This window comes from Oncorhynchus gorbuscha, linkage group LG09 (genome assembly GCF_021184085.1).
Source record: "Oncorhynchus gorbuscha isolate QuinsamMale2020 ecotype Even-year linkage group LG09, OgorEven_v1.0, whole genome shotgun sequence".
Classification (NCBI taxonomy): domain Eukaryota; kingdom Metazoa; phylum Chordata; class Actinopteri; order Salmoniformes; family Salmonidae; genus Oncorhynchus; species Oncorhynchus gorbuscha.
Genome location: NC_060181.1, coordinates 42827387 through 42843880, shown reverse-complemented (window position 1 = coordinate 42843880; position 16494 = coordinate 42827387). Strand labels below are relative to the sequence as shown.

General features: G+C 42.4%; 1 protein-coding gene across 1 annotated transcript in view; it reads left to right on the top strand.

Moving 5' to 3' along the window:
* Window positions 1-872: 872 nt before the first annotated feature.
* The window catches only part of LOC124043661 (dolichyl-diphosphooligosaccharide--protein glycosyltransferase subunit STT3B-like), a 92351-nt gene continuing 76729 nt past the window's right edge, over window positions 873-16494 (top strand). Inside the window, exon 1 of the mRNA XM_046362466.1 lies at window positions 873-1441. Coding sequence (XP_046218422.1) covers window positions 1185-1441 — 257 coding nt within the window. The 5' untranslated portion in view covers window positions 873-1184. The remainder of the gene's footprint in view (window positions 1442-16494) is intronic.

Genomic DNA, 16494 nt, shown 5'->3' with positions numbered 1-16494 from the left:
TATGTCATTGTTTACATAGTGAGGTGTTCTGGACTGATGTAAAACTATAATATCTTGGCCACAAAATGCATACAACCTTTGACAATTCTAAGTTTGACATATACCACACTGATTCCGCAATTGAACGTGAGTATGTCATAAATCTCTTAATTTTATTAGGAGAAATGTTCATACACAAATCAAAATTTATGAAGAAAAAGCCCCTTTTCTTATTTTAAAAAATCTGATTTGGACAACTATTTTTAGTCATTAAAAAGTATACAAAACAAAATGAAAAAAAAATGTATTCACTACATGTCTGTATTTGAATTGATATAATGTGGATTTTTTGTTTTTGTCTTTTTTGTTCTCTTATTTTTTTGTGGAATCCCTCTGTCTGTTCTGTTTATGTTTCGCTGTTTAATAATAAAAAAAACCAATACATTTCCATGGTTCCATGTTTGTGATTTTTATTTATTCTTGTTGCCAAATACTTCATACACAAACAAAAATTCCAAAATTCTATCCCAAAAATACACATTTTTTTTGATTGAATTTAATGATCTTGTTAAGACATTATCCCTAGTAAATAACAACTATAATAACATCTTCCTGAATAATTATAATTCGGTTTTTTTTTCAGAGTGAATACAATTGCACTAAAATTGTTTATTTTTTAAATGATTTTATTTATATTTTTTGTATGTTTGAGTATTTTCTTGTTAATACCTGTGTTTTTTTTAGACGTGTTTGATGTAGCAATGTAAGTAGATTTTTGTATTATGAATAATAAAAAATAAAAAAATACATTTCCAGGGTTTTCAACGTTCTACGTAGGTTCTGATATTCCATTGGTAATCATATCGGTCTGTTATCATAGTACTTGCGCGGGATTGGTTTTTGAATATCCAACCGCTCAGCAGTCTTTGGCTCCGCCTTATTGTACCTGTCGTTCTGTGAAAGGCTGTCAGGGTTTCTATTGTCCCGCCCATTCCCTCCCATCTGATTACATTTTACAAGAGCGTGTGCGATGTAATGGTGGTTGTCACTGACGAATGTGAATAAAAAAAATCCGGTGGACACAGTGAAGATAAAGACACTAAACCACGTCAAAAAACCTTGGCCGCTGTACGGGAATAGCGGGAGATAGTGGAGCGTGCTCACTACTCTTTCAAACGCGACCGACGCCGCAAACCACGCAGAATATGGCGGAGCAGCACACTGCCACGGACGGCAAGCACAAAGCGTCTCCGAATGCCGGGGGATCGCTGCATGGTAACAGCCGACCCAACGCCGTGGGTGGAGGGGGAAAAGGAGGCCTCTCTGGCGGACTGGCACAGCCAGCGGGGTGGCAGTCCTTACTCTCGTTTACTATTCTTTTTCTGGCCTGGTTGGCAGGCTTCAGTTCTAGACTTTTTGCAGTGATCCGGTTCGAGAGCATCATCCACGAGTTCGATCCGTGGTAAGTAAACGTTAGCGAACTGCAGTATTAGCTAGCGAGCCAAAGCTAACGTTGGTTGCGTTAGTCAATAGGATTGCTAGCCAGAAGCGGAGTCATGTTTGCTGCTGTTCTAGATGGGTTGATGCCTAGCTTCATTGACTGTATTGTAATGTCTCGTGATTTGTGTCTCCCTGACCTCATAATGCTGTTTTTGTAGCCAACTTTCATGGCGCACAACTTCCAGGTTGTAAAACTTTCCCTGCTTTCTCCCAGACGGTCTTTGAAAAATGATGAGCTAGCTAATAACGAACCAGCTACCGTTATATAGCTAACACGGGACAACCTGCAAATCAACAATTTGCTCAGTGTTATGAATAAGCTGACAGATTGAATTTGCTAGGCAAGCAATGTCCTGAAGTCAGAACTTCCTGGACATTTCCTCATGAGGAATAGGCCTAGAACTTTATTTTTCTTGTCATTAATTCATTCACTCATTATTTTATTCACTCACTCATCAAAGTCGGGTATCATAGTCAAAGTCGAGGTTATCGTGGCTCCAAGAGGACAGTCAGTGCCACTTCTCACTTTCGGTACAACATTGCCAAATATGTTGATCTGCGTCTCAGGTTTTTAGTTTTATTTATAGCCTCAAAAACATCCGACGTTTGTGGTAATTATCGATACTTTAGCATATACATGCAAGTACAGCTCTTTACAATTTTATTGGCCTCCTAACATGAATATGTGGCCACTGGCCAGCTTGAATATTTGGGCACTGCCAATATATAATACAAATCAAGTTAACGTGACACATTTTATGACAGCAGGATTTAAAACCCGGAAGCCAGGGGGGGTCTCCCCTCGGTTTGTTCTTTGTAACTCTACACACAATAGCGGAATAATCCTATCTGTCCAAACGGCTGCCTGCCCTGCCATTTTTTTTTGATCAGCATTGCAGTGTCCCATTCAAAAACCACAGCTGATGTGCTTTTATTTCATGTTGAGTATTGGCTAATAACCCACACTGTAGTTACTGTAGTGGCACCATTTAAGTATTGGTTAGTAGTGTACATGATTGCACAAGGTACAATAATGTCCCTACTGAAGTGAAACATCTGAGTTAATGCATTACCTTAGATTACGTTTTACATTTACATTTAAGTCATTTAGCAGACGCTCTTATCCAGAGCGACTTACAAATTGGTGCATTCACCTTATGACATCCAGTGGAACAGCCACTTTACAATAGTGCATCTAAATATTTTAATGGGGGGGGGGGGTGTGAGAAGGATTACTTTATCCTATCCTAGGTATTCCTTAAAGAGGTGGGGTTTCAGGTGTCTCCGGAAGGTGGTGATTGACTCCGCTGTCCTGGCGTCGTGAGGGAGTTTGTTCCACCATTGGGGAGCCAGAGCAGCGAACAGTTTTGAGCGGGAACTGTACTTCCTCAGTGGTAGGGAAGCGAGCAGGCCAGAGGTGGATGAACGCAGTGCCCTTATTTGGGTGTAGGGCCTGATCAGAGCCTGGAGGTACTGAGGTGCCGTTCCCCTCACAGCTCCGTAGGCAAGCACCATGGTCTTGTAGCGGATGCAAGCTTCAACTGGAAGCCAGTGGAGAGAGCGGAGGAGCGGGGTGACGTGAGAGAACTTGGGAAGGTTGAACACTAGGCGGGCTGCGGCGTTCTGGATGAGTTGTAGGGGTTTAATGGCACAGGCAGGGAGCCCAGCCAACAGCGAGTTGCAGTAATCCAGACGGGAGATGACAAGTGCCTGGATTAGGACCTGCGCCGCTTCCTGTGTGAGGCAGGGTCGTACTCTGCGGATGTTGTAGAGCATGAACCTACAGGAACGGGCCACCGCCTTGATGTTAGTTGAGAACGACAGGGTGTTGTCCAGGATCACGCCAAGGTTCTTAGCGCTCTGGGAGGAGGGCACAATGGAGTTGTCAACCGTGATGTGGAGATCATGGAACGGGCAGTCCTTCCCCGGGAGGAAGAGCAGCTCCGTCTTGCCGAGGTTCAGCTTGAGGTGGTGATCCGTCATCCACACTGATATGTCTGCCAGACATGCAGAGATGCGATTCGCCACCTGTGGAGCGATGAAGATGAAGTGCATGTTACTCTGCCTAGGCAGTGTTAGTGTGCACTTCTCTTTTAAATGGATTTTGGCAATGAGCCCTGTATTTACTTCTCCAAAGTCAGATGCCTAGCCCTATGTGTGTGTGTGTGTGTGTGTGTTGTCTGTATCAAGTACCTTCAAGTATAGCTCCAGAGGACTTCCTCAGCAAAATTGCAAGGAGACTCAATGCAGAATTGCGGTGAGCCGCGAATAACACCCTATGGGCCCTGGTCAAAAGTAGTGCACTATATCGGGAAAAGGGTGCCATTTGGGACAAGTCCAATGTAACAGGATTGCATTGTTTTGGCATATGTCTGATATGCTGTCTAACGGCCTACCTTGGGTGGTCATGTAACAGAATAACTTTACGTCCGTCCCCTCGCCCATACCCGGGCGCGAACCAGGGACCCTCTGTGCACATCGACAACAGTCACCCTCGAAGCATCTTTACCCATCGCTCCACAAAAGCCGCGGCCCTTGCAGAGCAAGGGGAACTACTACTTCAAGGTCTCAGAGCAAGTGACGTAAACGATTGAAACGCTTTTTAGCGCGCACCGCTAACTAAGCTAGCCGTTTCACATCCGTTACAATGGTTAGCTAGCTGTGTGGTTTACTAGGTAACCTGAGGACGGTGGGAAGATTATTAACCCATCTATCAAGCTCTTCCGGATGTCTTATTTGAAGCAGCAGCTTTTTTGTAACCCTCTTGCTATTCTTAGAGGGTTCATTCAGAGCTTTCCTCAAATCAATTCTCTTGCATGACATCAAGTTTGTGTTGAGCCTTGTTCTGTTTAAAAAATAATAATATAAAAAATGTAGCATCCAAATGCTTGTGATCGATACATCGCCAAGAGCATTTTACTCTACTCGACCGCGAGAACAGAATGCGGAGATTGGATTGTGCCAAGCTAATATTGAAATATGCAAACATTGTTTGTGATGGAACAGTGAGTGACATGACAAGAATGTTATTTTCATCCCTGCTCTCTAAGACCAGGTTATTTCAGATATACTATAGTCAATTTTATTTGCCTTATCTGGTCCATAGGCTACTGTTTTCAAACACCAGGATACGTCAATCAGTGTCATGTTTTGTCTAGAAGCTCGTGTCATATTTTTATTGATTGCAGCTGACAAAACATCCCTTGGATCATTTAAACAATTACAGCACATCTCACTTGTCAAGATGCTGCATTGACTGACCGAGGGGATTGCAAGCGCGTCATTGAGCTTATTGAAACTCAAACCACAAGGTTGCAGTCCAAGCGATGGCCTTACACACCCTTTTTGGGGAAATGACACCTCTATTGCCAGGCGGCAATCCCTATTCTGCCAGGACGGATGTGCCCAGGTTATATGGGTGAATCACTCGGGCCTGAGGCCACAGCTATACCCTTTCATTACCCTCCAGAATGAAGATCTCCTAGGTGGATTAAACTGAAGCAATGCTTTCTGAGCTCTCTAGCAATCTCATGTCGGTGTATAGGCCAGCTGCAGTGAGAGTGGCAGAAGTCATCAGTGATAATTGGTATTACAAAGAGTAGCCTTTAGATCACCCTTCTATCTACCTTTTCTCTTTGAAATATGCGACAAAGGTGCTACTTTTCAGATGTCCTCTAAATCACCCCGACGACGGTGTTTAGTTAACCCCCCCCCCATAAGTCATAAATAAAGATGCACCCCGGTGCTCATGTATTTCTTATGACACAGCCTAACGTACAACGTTTTCTTTATACAAATGTATCATGCACATTTAATGGCCTCTGAGCTGTCTAGGTAGAACCTGTTTTTCAAGGTCCCCCTCGGCAACAGACAATATGCCAAATGGAGTTGTTTCGTCAAGCTATTCGATCTCATTATTGGCTTAGTCATCAATGTGTCGTCCCCCCCCATCGTACATGTATCAAAGCAAATTGCTTGAAGCAGGGAGAGTGCAACTCCCCGTGAACAGTTACTCTAATGCGTTATGTGGTGAGGATCTGATTCTGATAGATGCATCTAATAGAGGCTTGGCTGAAGAGTATCCCAAAACCTACGTTTATCCCCTGCAGCATCTCCGCCGCAGCCATCTGTCCAACAGGTAATGCAATATGCAGTGCCTGATTTAACTGCAGTGGGTGGCAAACTTTGTACAACAAATGTTCGGAATCCCTATAATGCATTGTTTGGAGCACAGGGCAGGAGGCTTGATTTGATGCCCGCCAATGAATTTGGGCCTACCGGAGCTGTGGCTCATGAGTTCCAGTTGAATTTAGCCTACATCATCAAATGTAGCCAGAGGCCAGAATTGCATATACCTCAAGAAATGGGTAATTAACCAAGGAGATTGATTTAAAAAAAAAAAAAATTGTGTGATTTAAAAGCGTAATTTAAACACTGGATAGTGAGTGCTCATGTTGAAAGAATCTATACCGCTTCAGAATCTTTAGTGTTCTTAGCATTGGATCACTCTACCCAACCTCTTGGTAGTGACTCATCGAATAAAAATCACAGATTCATCCTGATGATCATTGAATTGACATGTGAAAAGGAACCTTTTGTTGGACTTGTATTGACACAGGGCAGCTTTGTGAGATCGCTGTGTGTTTCTGTGAAGCACATTTTCAATGCCAAAGGTGCTGTTCTGGCTTCCGTTAGACTCTAGTCCCAGGCATAACCAAATTCATATCACACACCCAACACAGAGGTAATGGCCAAATACACACTTTATTCTCCTATTGTCTTCAATCATGGCCCTCGATGCTAGGCTCATGATTAACTTCCATGGGCAGGGGCGTTGGGTGAAGAGATATTGCTGACGTATGCGGTTGTGGCAGCACGTGTAGGCGCTGAGCTGGCAGGAGGGAGCCATCGGGGAACACAAAAGCCCTGCTGGCATATAAACATTTGTTTGTTTTTGGGTTATTTCATTCACATATACACTGCGGAATCTGGCAACCCACGACAAAGCACATGCATTCCTGTTTTTGTTTATTTCTACCTCAACTTCTGTCTCATTGAGTAAGCCTCGTGCTGTTTTTATTTTTGTTACGAATGCATATAGTGTTAGACTGGGTTTTGTGGAGTCGTTCTTGGCTACAGACAGCAACAAGGTCCTCTCATCCATACAACCCTCATTGCAGTTCATGAGGATGGTTGACGCTATGCACAGCCGGGATGGGGGATTGTGGTTGAGTTAATTGCACGGAATTGGCAATCACTGACGTTCCCCCATTGCTATACCAATTTAAATATACATAGGTGTGACTCTGAAAGTGTGCTGCGGATGCTGCCTAACGAGAGCCTCTTCCAGTCAACAGCCCAGATGCCACGCAGTTTCGCCGCGATGAAGGACACGTGGTGTGTGTGTGTGTGTGTGGGGGGGGGGTTACTGACCTAGTGCAATGGGATAAAACGTATCGCTTGCAAAACATGTATGGGAGTATTCTGCCAAGAAATCCCCAGGCTTGTTTTTCTTTTACATCTTCTCCCTCCGACTACACACACTTGCTGGACTTTTAACTGCCATTTTAAACAGCTACAGAAGGCCTACAGTCATTTTCAGATTTTTTTTGTCTTTTTATTTTTATGTAGATCCACTTGACCTAATAGCTGGAGTGTTTGCTAATGATTAGGCTGGGTTTCTGTATAGCACTTTGACATCTGCTGATGTAAAAAGGGGACTTGTAAGCAATTGTTTTGTTAACTTTGTCTATTACATGTTCTACCTCTCTTTCCAGCTGTCCTTTTTGATGCTTGAGCAGCTCATTGCTAGATGCGCGGAGTGTTGAGCGCTATAGGCTATGGCACTTCGGCAAAAAAATATTCTATACAATGCATGTTTTCAATGCTTGCTAAAAAAAAGAAACTGTCTTTAAAGGTTGGATGTGTCTGACTTCATTAATTATTCAACAGCAGTTGACCAAGGTTCTGGCTCTGAGGCCTATGTTCTAATGTTGTGTCAAATGGACAATGGGCCAATCCTCTCCAACCTGGCATGGTATCATTTTGATATGGAATCTCTTCTGATTTAGTCTATAAATTAAGATCAGGTCCTGGCCGATATGCCGTCCTAGGTGAGATCCTCTCAGAATGATTGCTTAGTTTCGGTAGAGCGATTGCACGCCTGGCTTGTCAATGTTACGCTTCAACTTTTGCCTCCACCTCGCTTTGGCCTTCACATCCTGGTGAAGAGAAACTGCAAGAATCTAGGGCATGAATGATGGTTAGAATCTACGGGACCTAATCTGCTGATGTACAAAAACGCAAGTCCCTCATTGCCAGGTGATAGGATTTAATTCTCACGTTGCTCCCTGAGAGGATGGTTCGTATTCTCGCAGTGCTGAATAATTAACCTTGCGGTGGATTTGACGTCCACAACGACTTTTTTTTTAAAAAGAGAAAAAAAAGTGTCAACTTCGTTTGCCTTTTTATCTGGGATATTGCTCATCTCTCTGGGATGGACTTGATGGGCGGAGGCCTGATTGTGCTAGAAGTTCTGACAGCCATCGGTCGGTGGGGGCAGAAGGGCACCTTCACTGACTGACAAGAGTCAGCAGTTTCACTATGGGAGAACGCACCTTCATGGAGCGAGGGGGAAGGAAGCAGAGAAAAAAAAGAGTTGTCTATGGCCATTCAACCAGGCTGGAGGAGGTAGTGGAGGGGTCAAAGAAAATCAATTGTCCAAAAAACTAATTGGCATATCTTTTGGAATTTTTCCTTTTTTTTTTTTCATTGGGCTGGGAATCCAGTGGGAGTTATAAGATTAATATTGACTTTCTTGTAAGGCCGATGGGGTTGCCTAGTTAGAGCAGAGCTGCTTTTAATAAGATCAAGTGTTTAATCTATCTTGGCTGAGAAGTTAAAAAAGCTGAGCGCTTAAGCGTGTTTTGTTTCAGTCTTTCATCCATGTTCATATTAGCCTACAGCTATTCTAACTTCTTACAAACTTGCTTGTGGAAGGCCTTAGGCTGCTGTTTTGAGTTTTAAGGTTGATCGATAGACTGAATGCAAGGATTATTGTGAAGGTTAGGCCATGGTTTCTCTTCGAAATACCGACGGTATGATTTTTCCATGCTGTTTTGGGGTTTGGGGGCAAAAACCGCCACTGCTTGTAACTATAAGAAATCTAAGATGTGTCAAATGATATGCAGCTCAGGGCTATAGCTTTGCATTTGGTTCGCCAACTTGCTAGTTTAGTGGCTAGATGTCAAGCTTCTTGGTTACAGCAAAGACATTCTAGCCGAAGTACCAGTATCTTTAGCGAACTTTCCACTCCTTGTCATTGCAAAGTGACTGGATTTTCTGCCATCTTCAAATATGAACATTTCTATCATTAATGAGCTTGAGGAGTTGATCCTGATTTGATAGCTGTGAGGGTTATCTTTCAATCACAAAGATTATGCAAATATTGCTAAGCAACCATTTGTTGTTGTTGTCCAGACTAAACCAGTCCGTGTCAAGTTACCAGGTTACATCTAAATATTGCAATTCCAACCACAACCTCTGTCTTTTGCTTGGCTTTTAAGCCTCAAAATAAAACTTGCGTCTCTTTGAGGCTCCACGCTGTTAATGTTATTTCCAACAACCAATGAGCTACTCTGCTGTAAATCCAGCTGCATATTGAACATTGAGACTTGCCAAAGAGACTTGCCTTTCAGCAATGACACGGAGTGGAATGTTGACTAAAGAGACTAGCCTGGGTACCAATTCTATCCCCTCTTGGATCCAGATCCATGTTGCCTAAATTGTTTTGTGCGTCACAAGTGTTTTTGTAACATTATGTTTTTAATTTATTGGAATTTCACAATTTTCACCCATATTGAGATGACAGAGCAAAAAGAAACGGCACACACTGACACACACCCGCGTACATGTATACAATCTTCCTCTCCCCGCCATTCTCGCCCCATCCCCGTCATTGCATCTCTCAATACATACATTTTAAATGAACATACAGACAGAAATTAAACACAAGCTCAGTTCAAATAAAGAAGTTAGGTCCAACACAGAACTGTGGTGATCTGTTTCAGAATTACACTGTACGTTCCAAGAAAATCCTTGCAACATAATAGCTGATAAATCAGCTTCTAGATCATTTAGTTAAGGTTCCCATACTTTGTAGAACTGATCTGTTTTAGAATGCAATGTACATGTCAGATATTCCAGTGGCACCCATTCAAATAGTATCTTATGCCAATCTTTAATAGAGCGGACCCTCTCACTAATCCGCGGTAAGAGGATGTTTTTCCTCGCTGCAAAAGTAAGGATGTAAAGCCTCCTTCTACCCATAGACGTAGAATGCCTACTAGGAGACCTGACAGTAAAGAACCCCCCCCCCCCCCTAAAAAATAAATAAAAAACACTAGACCAGTATCTTTTAAAAATTTGGAACATGACTAAACAATGTGTTAGGGTGCTTTTATCAGTCTTTCATTTAAGCCACTGAGGTGAGGAGGATGAGGGTCTGAAAGCATGTCTGTGATTTGGAGTTATATGCAATCTGTATTTTTTTTATTATTTATTTCACCTTTATTTAAGCAGGTAGGCAAGTTGAGAACAAGTTCTCATTTACAATTGCGGCCTGGCCAAGATAAAGCAAAGCAGTTTCGACGCATACAACAACACCGTTACACATGGAGTAAAACAAACACGGACAATAATACAGTATAAACAAGTCTATATACAATGTGAGCAAATGAGGTGAGATAAGGGAGGTAAAGGCAAAAAAAAGGCCATGGTGGCAAAGTAAATACAATATAGCAAGTAAAACACTGAAATGGTAGATTTGCAGTGGAAGAATGTGCAAAGTAGAAATAAAAATAATGGGGTGCAAAGGAGCTAAATAAATAAATAAATAAAATACAGTAGGGAAAGAGGTAGTTGTTTGTGCTAAATTATAGGTGGGCTATGTACAGGTGCAGTAATCTGTGAGCTACTCTGACAGTTGGTGCTTAAAGCTAGTGAGGGAGATAAGTGTTTCCAGTTTCAGAGATTTTTGTCGTTCGTTCCAGTCATTGGCAGCAGAGAACTGGAGGAGAGGCGGCCAAAGAAATAATTGGTTTTGGGGGTGACTAGAGAGATATACCTGCTGGAGCGTGTGCTACAGGTGGGAGATGCTATGGTGACCAGCGAGCTGAGATAAGGGGGGACTTTACCTAGTAGAGTCTTGTAGATGACATAATAATAATAGTCGGGTTTGGCGACGAGTATGAAGCGAGGGCCAGCCAACGAGAGCGTACAGGTCGCAATGGTGGGTAGTATATGGGGCTTTGGTGACACAACGGATTGCACTGTGATAGACTGCATCCAATTTGTTGAGCAGGGTATTGGAGTCCATTTTGTAAATGACATCGCCGAAGTTTAGGATTGGTAGGATGGTCAGTTTTACAAGGGTATGTTTGGCAGCATGAGTGAAGGATGCTTTGTTGCGAAATAGGAAGCCAATTCTAGATTTAACTTTGGATTGGAGATGCCTGATATGGGTCTGGAAGGAGAGCCTACAGTCTAACCAGACACCTAAGGATTTGTAGTTGTCCACGTATTCCAAGTCGGAGCCGTCCAGAGTAGTGATGTTGGGCAGGTAGCGATCGGTTGAGGAGCATGCATTTAGTTTTACTTGTATTTAAGAGCAATTGGAGGCCACGGAAGGAGAGTTGTATGGTATTGAAGCTTGCCTGGAGGGTTGTTAACACAGTATCCAAAGAAGGGCCAGAAGTATACAGAATGGTGTCGTCTGCGTAGAGGTGTATCAGAGACTCGCCAGCAGCAAGAGCGACATCATTGATGTATACAGAGAAGAGAGTCAGTCCAAGAATTGAACCCTGTGGCGCCCCCATAGAGACTGCCAGAGGTCTGGACAAAAGGCCCTTTGATTTGACACACTGAACTGTATCAGAGAAGTAGTTGGTGAACCAGGTGAGGCAATCATTTGAGAAACCAAGGCTGTCGAGTCTGCCGATGTGGTGATTGACAGAGTCGAAAGCCTTGGCCAGATCAATGAATATGGCTGCACAGTAATGTTTCTTATCGATGGCGGTTAAGATATTGTTTAGGACCTTGAGTGTGGCTGAGGTGCACCCATGACCAGCTCTGAAACCAGATTGCATAGCAGAGAAAGTATGGTGAGATTCGAAATGGTCGGTAATCTGTTTGTTGACTTGGCTTTCGAAGAACTGGAAGACCTGGAAGAACTGGATTGCTCTGGTACGGATGCAAAAACAATATCTGTAAATCTCCAAATGTCCTCCCACATCTCTTCGTCAATAGTAACAGACAATTATTTCTCCCACACTCGTTTCATTCACCCTCTGTGTCAACAGTAGAAAAGGACCTCAAAACATCAAAACAAACTTAGCTTTTTTTTCCCCCATAAAGGGAAATGTCTTTCTTTCAATGACGGACACATCATGGTTGCCAATCAAGGTGGTGCTCTTCAAAATAAGTCTTACTTGTAGAAAGCTTCCCAAAAAACGTTGAACTTACGTCCATGATTTCAGTGTGTTAAGCATAATGGGGTTATTGCAGTGATCCTTTAGACTTAACTTCTGAAAAATAAAAGATCCTGTAAGGGGTATTTTGAAGAAGTCTCAATGTCTAAACGAATAGAGGAGTCATTTGTGATCCAGTCAGAAATATAACATAGGTGGGCACACCACTGAAAAAGCCTACTATTAGGCAGATTCAAGCCACCCCCAGAGCCTGGCAGCTGCAAAACTGCCATCTTAAGTCTTGGCTTGCATTTACTCCACATGAGGAAACTTAGCCAGCCAATTGCATATTTTGCTACCTTATTGAAGAGTCAGACTGGGATCATTTGGATTGGGTGAAGTAGTCTAGGTAAAATTGTCATTTTCAAGAGTGATATTCTACCCAACCATGAAATCAGAATAGTTCCTGTGCTCCATATCCTGTGTTATTGTATCAAACAAGGGAACAAAATTGGCTTTGTACATTTGCTGGAATTTAGGAGTTACAAATACCCAGATACATGAAACCTGAGGGAGACTATTTTAAAAGGAAAGGGGGGTAGAGGTAATGGGTACAGAATGAAGGCTACCAAGTGGCACAGCCTCTGATTTTAGTTAAGTTAATCTTGTAGCCTGAGAATTCACTGAATCATTTAATATTAACAAGAGATGTAATTGAAGTATCGTGTCTAGAGATGAATATCCGAGTATCCTCGGTGGACAAGCTTATTTTATGACGAACGTCACCAATCAGCAGACCCTGTATAGCAGGCATTACGCCGATGGTCTCAGCCGGTGTTTCCATAGCGAGTGCAAATAGGAGAGGGGACAAAAGGCAGCCATGTCTGGTAACTCTGTGTGCAGAGAAGCTATTTGACCGTAGCCCATTAGTAAGGACAGCAGCCTGAGGGTCATCATATAAAACTTTAACACATTTTATTAAGTCGTCCCCAAGACCATATTTAGTCAGAGCAAAGAATGGGTAGGACCACTCCACACGGTCAAATGCTTTCTCAGCATCTAGAGAGAGCACAATACCATACATAGTACTTCGCTGATGGGCTTGAATAACATTTTTACGAAGCTGCCTGACATTGTTGCATGACTTACGGCCCTTAATGAGGGCCTACTACTCTAACTCCGGTAGGGCAACATCTGAAAAATAGCACACTTGGTAGTGTGTACAGTTGCTCGACCAGTCGGCGAAAGCCAACATCGCTCACGACAGAACGGTTGATTGTCAAGGGCAATGAAGTCCATTATCTTGGCTTTAATGGATTTTGCCTTTTGAGTTGTCTCGCTGAAATTTTCTTACCCTTTTCAAATGACTGTGACTTTTGACTGCTCGATCCACACAGCAGACATTGTGTGGGCAACATTTTACGTGGCATCATTACGTCATGTACCTACATTTTTATATAGGTACACATTTTGACGTCGGCTTTTAACACCAGCGTTAAACTAGGCATTTTTATCTAATATCTACCGATCCAGTATATTGTGCATTTCTAGTTATCTGCCATCCTTTGAATCACCAGGTCCATTGTGCCTGTATCCGCAATGATGTTAGCTTCGCTAACTTTAGTTAGCTCCTCCTGAACAGCTACAGGGGTGGTGGTTTTGGTCGAGTTCTTAGTAGTTCTGCTGTCGGAAATTTGAGAAATAGCCGTCCAGACTTATTGTAGGCAAGAAAATGAATCTAAACATAAGTTAATGAATGCCACAGGAGATCGCTGAAAGTGTTATCCCTTACGGTGCCATTTTGTCCCACCGCCAGTTTTAAATTTTTTTTTTTTTGCTTTTCTATTATACAGTGCATTCGGAAAGTATACAGACCCCTTCCCCTTTCCCACATTTTATGTTACAGCTTTATTGTAAGATGGATTCAATAGTTTCCCCTCATCAATCTATACACAATCCTCTCTAATGATGTGAAAACAGGTTTTTAGAAATTCTAGCAAATTTATGAAACATTTAACAGACCTTTTTATTTACATACAGTATTCAGACTCTTTGCTATGAGACCAGAAATTGAGCGCCGATGCATCATGTTTCCATTGATCAGCCTTGATGTTTCTACAACTTGATTGGAGTCCACCTGTGGTAAATTAAATTGTTTGGACATGATTTGGAAAGGCACACACCTGTCTATATAAGGTCCCAGCTCATAGTGTCACACCCAAGGAAACTTTGCTGTAATCACTGCCAAAGGTGCTTCAATAAAGTACTGACTAAAGGGTCTGAATACTTATGGAACTGCTTTATTTAATACATTTTTTTTGTCATTCTGGGGTTTTGTGTGTAGATTGGGGTGGCAATTACATCTCTCTTAGAATAAGGCTGTAACATAACAATGTGGATGAAGTCAAGGGGTCTGAATAACTTCCAAATGCACTGTTTCTTTGAAATGGCGTCCCTCGTGTGCACTTCCAGTAATACCACATACCCTGGTATGGTACAGAAACGGTATGACCGTATGAAAATCTGGATTCCGCCCTAGTGACTGGTGGATTTTGCTAGCAGATTAGCTCACTGATTCTCTGGGGTTGTTGATAGGCCCTTTTGGCTGGTTCCCTGACAAGCTGATTGGCCAGCTGGCTGCTTGGCATATCTGGTCCTGCCGCCTGAGGTATGGCAGAGGCAGGGAGATTTTTATGGGAGCTGATGTACTATGTTCTCTGGAGATGGGTACCGTCTCAGTTTCTGCTGCTGTCTGTATGCACACAGTATCCTCTTGGCACGGCTATAGAGGCGCCTTGCCCATTTTAGCTCTGCCACTGCCTCGTGTTCAGTCCAACCGCCGCTACTGTTCAAGTAGTGTGTTCCAGTTCCTTCCCAAATGCATTGAACAGAGATGGCTTTATGGAATGTCGCTCTCACGTCACGTCTTTGTTTCAGGTTGACAAAACATTGACAGATACTCAAGGACATGGTCACCCAGGATAGTCATCAGCCCTCATAGTACATCCAGATGGAAGGAGAGGTAGAGGGCAGTGAGTAAAGGATGGTGGGAACAGGAGGGAGGGGTGTGCTTGACATTCACCTTCCAGACTTCAGAGGTGAAAGGAAATGGGAGTCCGAGCAAAACAATTATCACTAGCAACGAATTAACACTGAAGACGAGCCCCTCAAATCCACAAGAGGCTATTTAATATCCAATTTGAATGTTTTGTTTGATTTTAATAGCCTTCCTTCAATGATATCACTTTTTATGCTGTTCACTACATTTTACAATAGGTTAGTTCAGACTGCTGTATAAAATTTTCAAAAGCTAAAGATAAACTACTACCACTTGAATAAAGAACAGTATCATCTGCATAAAAATGAACATCCGCTGTTTCAATAAGATCCCCAATGTTGTTGTTGTACAAAATGAACTGTGGGCCTAAAATAGAACCTTGCGGAACACCTGAGCACACCTCTATGTACTCAGATTTACAACCATCCGCCATTGCACATTGTGTACGATTTTGATTGGTTTATAAATTACCTATCTAGAGCACGACCAGTAATTCCACAACATTTTAACCTTTGCACTAACACAGCATGGTCCACTGTCAAAAGCCTTCGACAAATCAATAAAAACAGACATCCAATCTAACTTCTTATCAAGAGCACAGTGGATATCATTTAAAACCTTGAATGTTGCTGAAACAGTGCTGTGGCCAGACCTAAAACCTGATTGCATTCCACTTAAGATGCTTTTTTAGAAGTAGGTCTTTAGCTGCCTACTAAGGACTCAAGTACCTTTTGACAGTACAGACAATTTTCATATGGGTCAATAGTTGTCAAGTAGCGAGGGATCTCCACCTTTCAGTAGAGACAGTACAAATGCAGAATACCATAATTTGGGGATTTCCTTAACATGTTACTCCTACCCCCTACTTTTTCGAACATTCTGTTAAAAATCACGCAACATTTCAGCGCCCTGCTGCTCATGCCAGGAATATAGTATATGCATATGATTAGTATGTGTGGATAGAAAACACTCAGCCGTTTATAAAACTGGTTAAATCACGGCGGTGACTATAACAGAATGTGCGTTTCATCGAAAAGAGCAGGAAAATCTGATCACTGAAAATGGAAATATATATCCATCCGCCACTTCAACCCATTGATAAAGGCGAACCACAATAAATGGGGCTGAGGTTGCAATACCTACAGCTTCCACACGATGTCAACAGTGTTGTCATTTGCCTAGGCTTTGTTTCTTGGTCAAACAAAGAAGAGACAAGCCATTTCTTCAGGTCTCCGACCGGATATTTTGGTTGAGATTTACCCGGACATTATTTCCAGACGGACAGCTAAAGAATATACATCGCCTCGATCAATTTGGTCGCTTATTAACGTGTACTAATACCTAAAGTTGCATTACAAAAGTATTTCGAAGTGTTTTGTGAAAGTTTATCGTCGACTTTTTTAATTTAAAAAAATGACTTTACGTCACACAGTCTTCATAGATCGATATCTAGGCTATATATGGACCGATTTAATCGAAAAAAAGACCCAA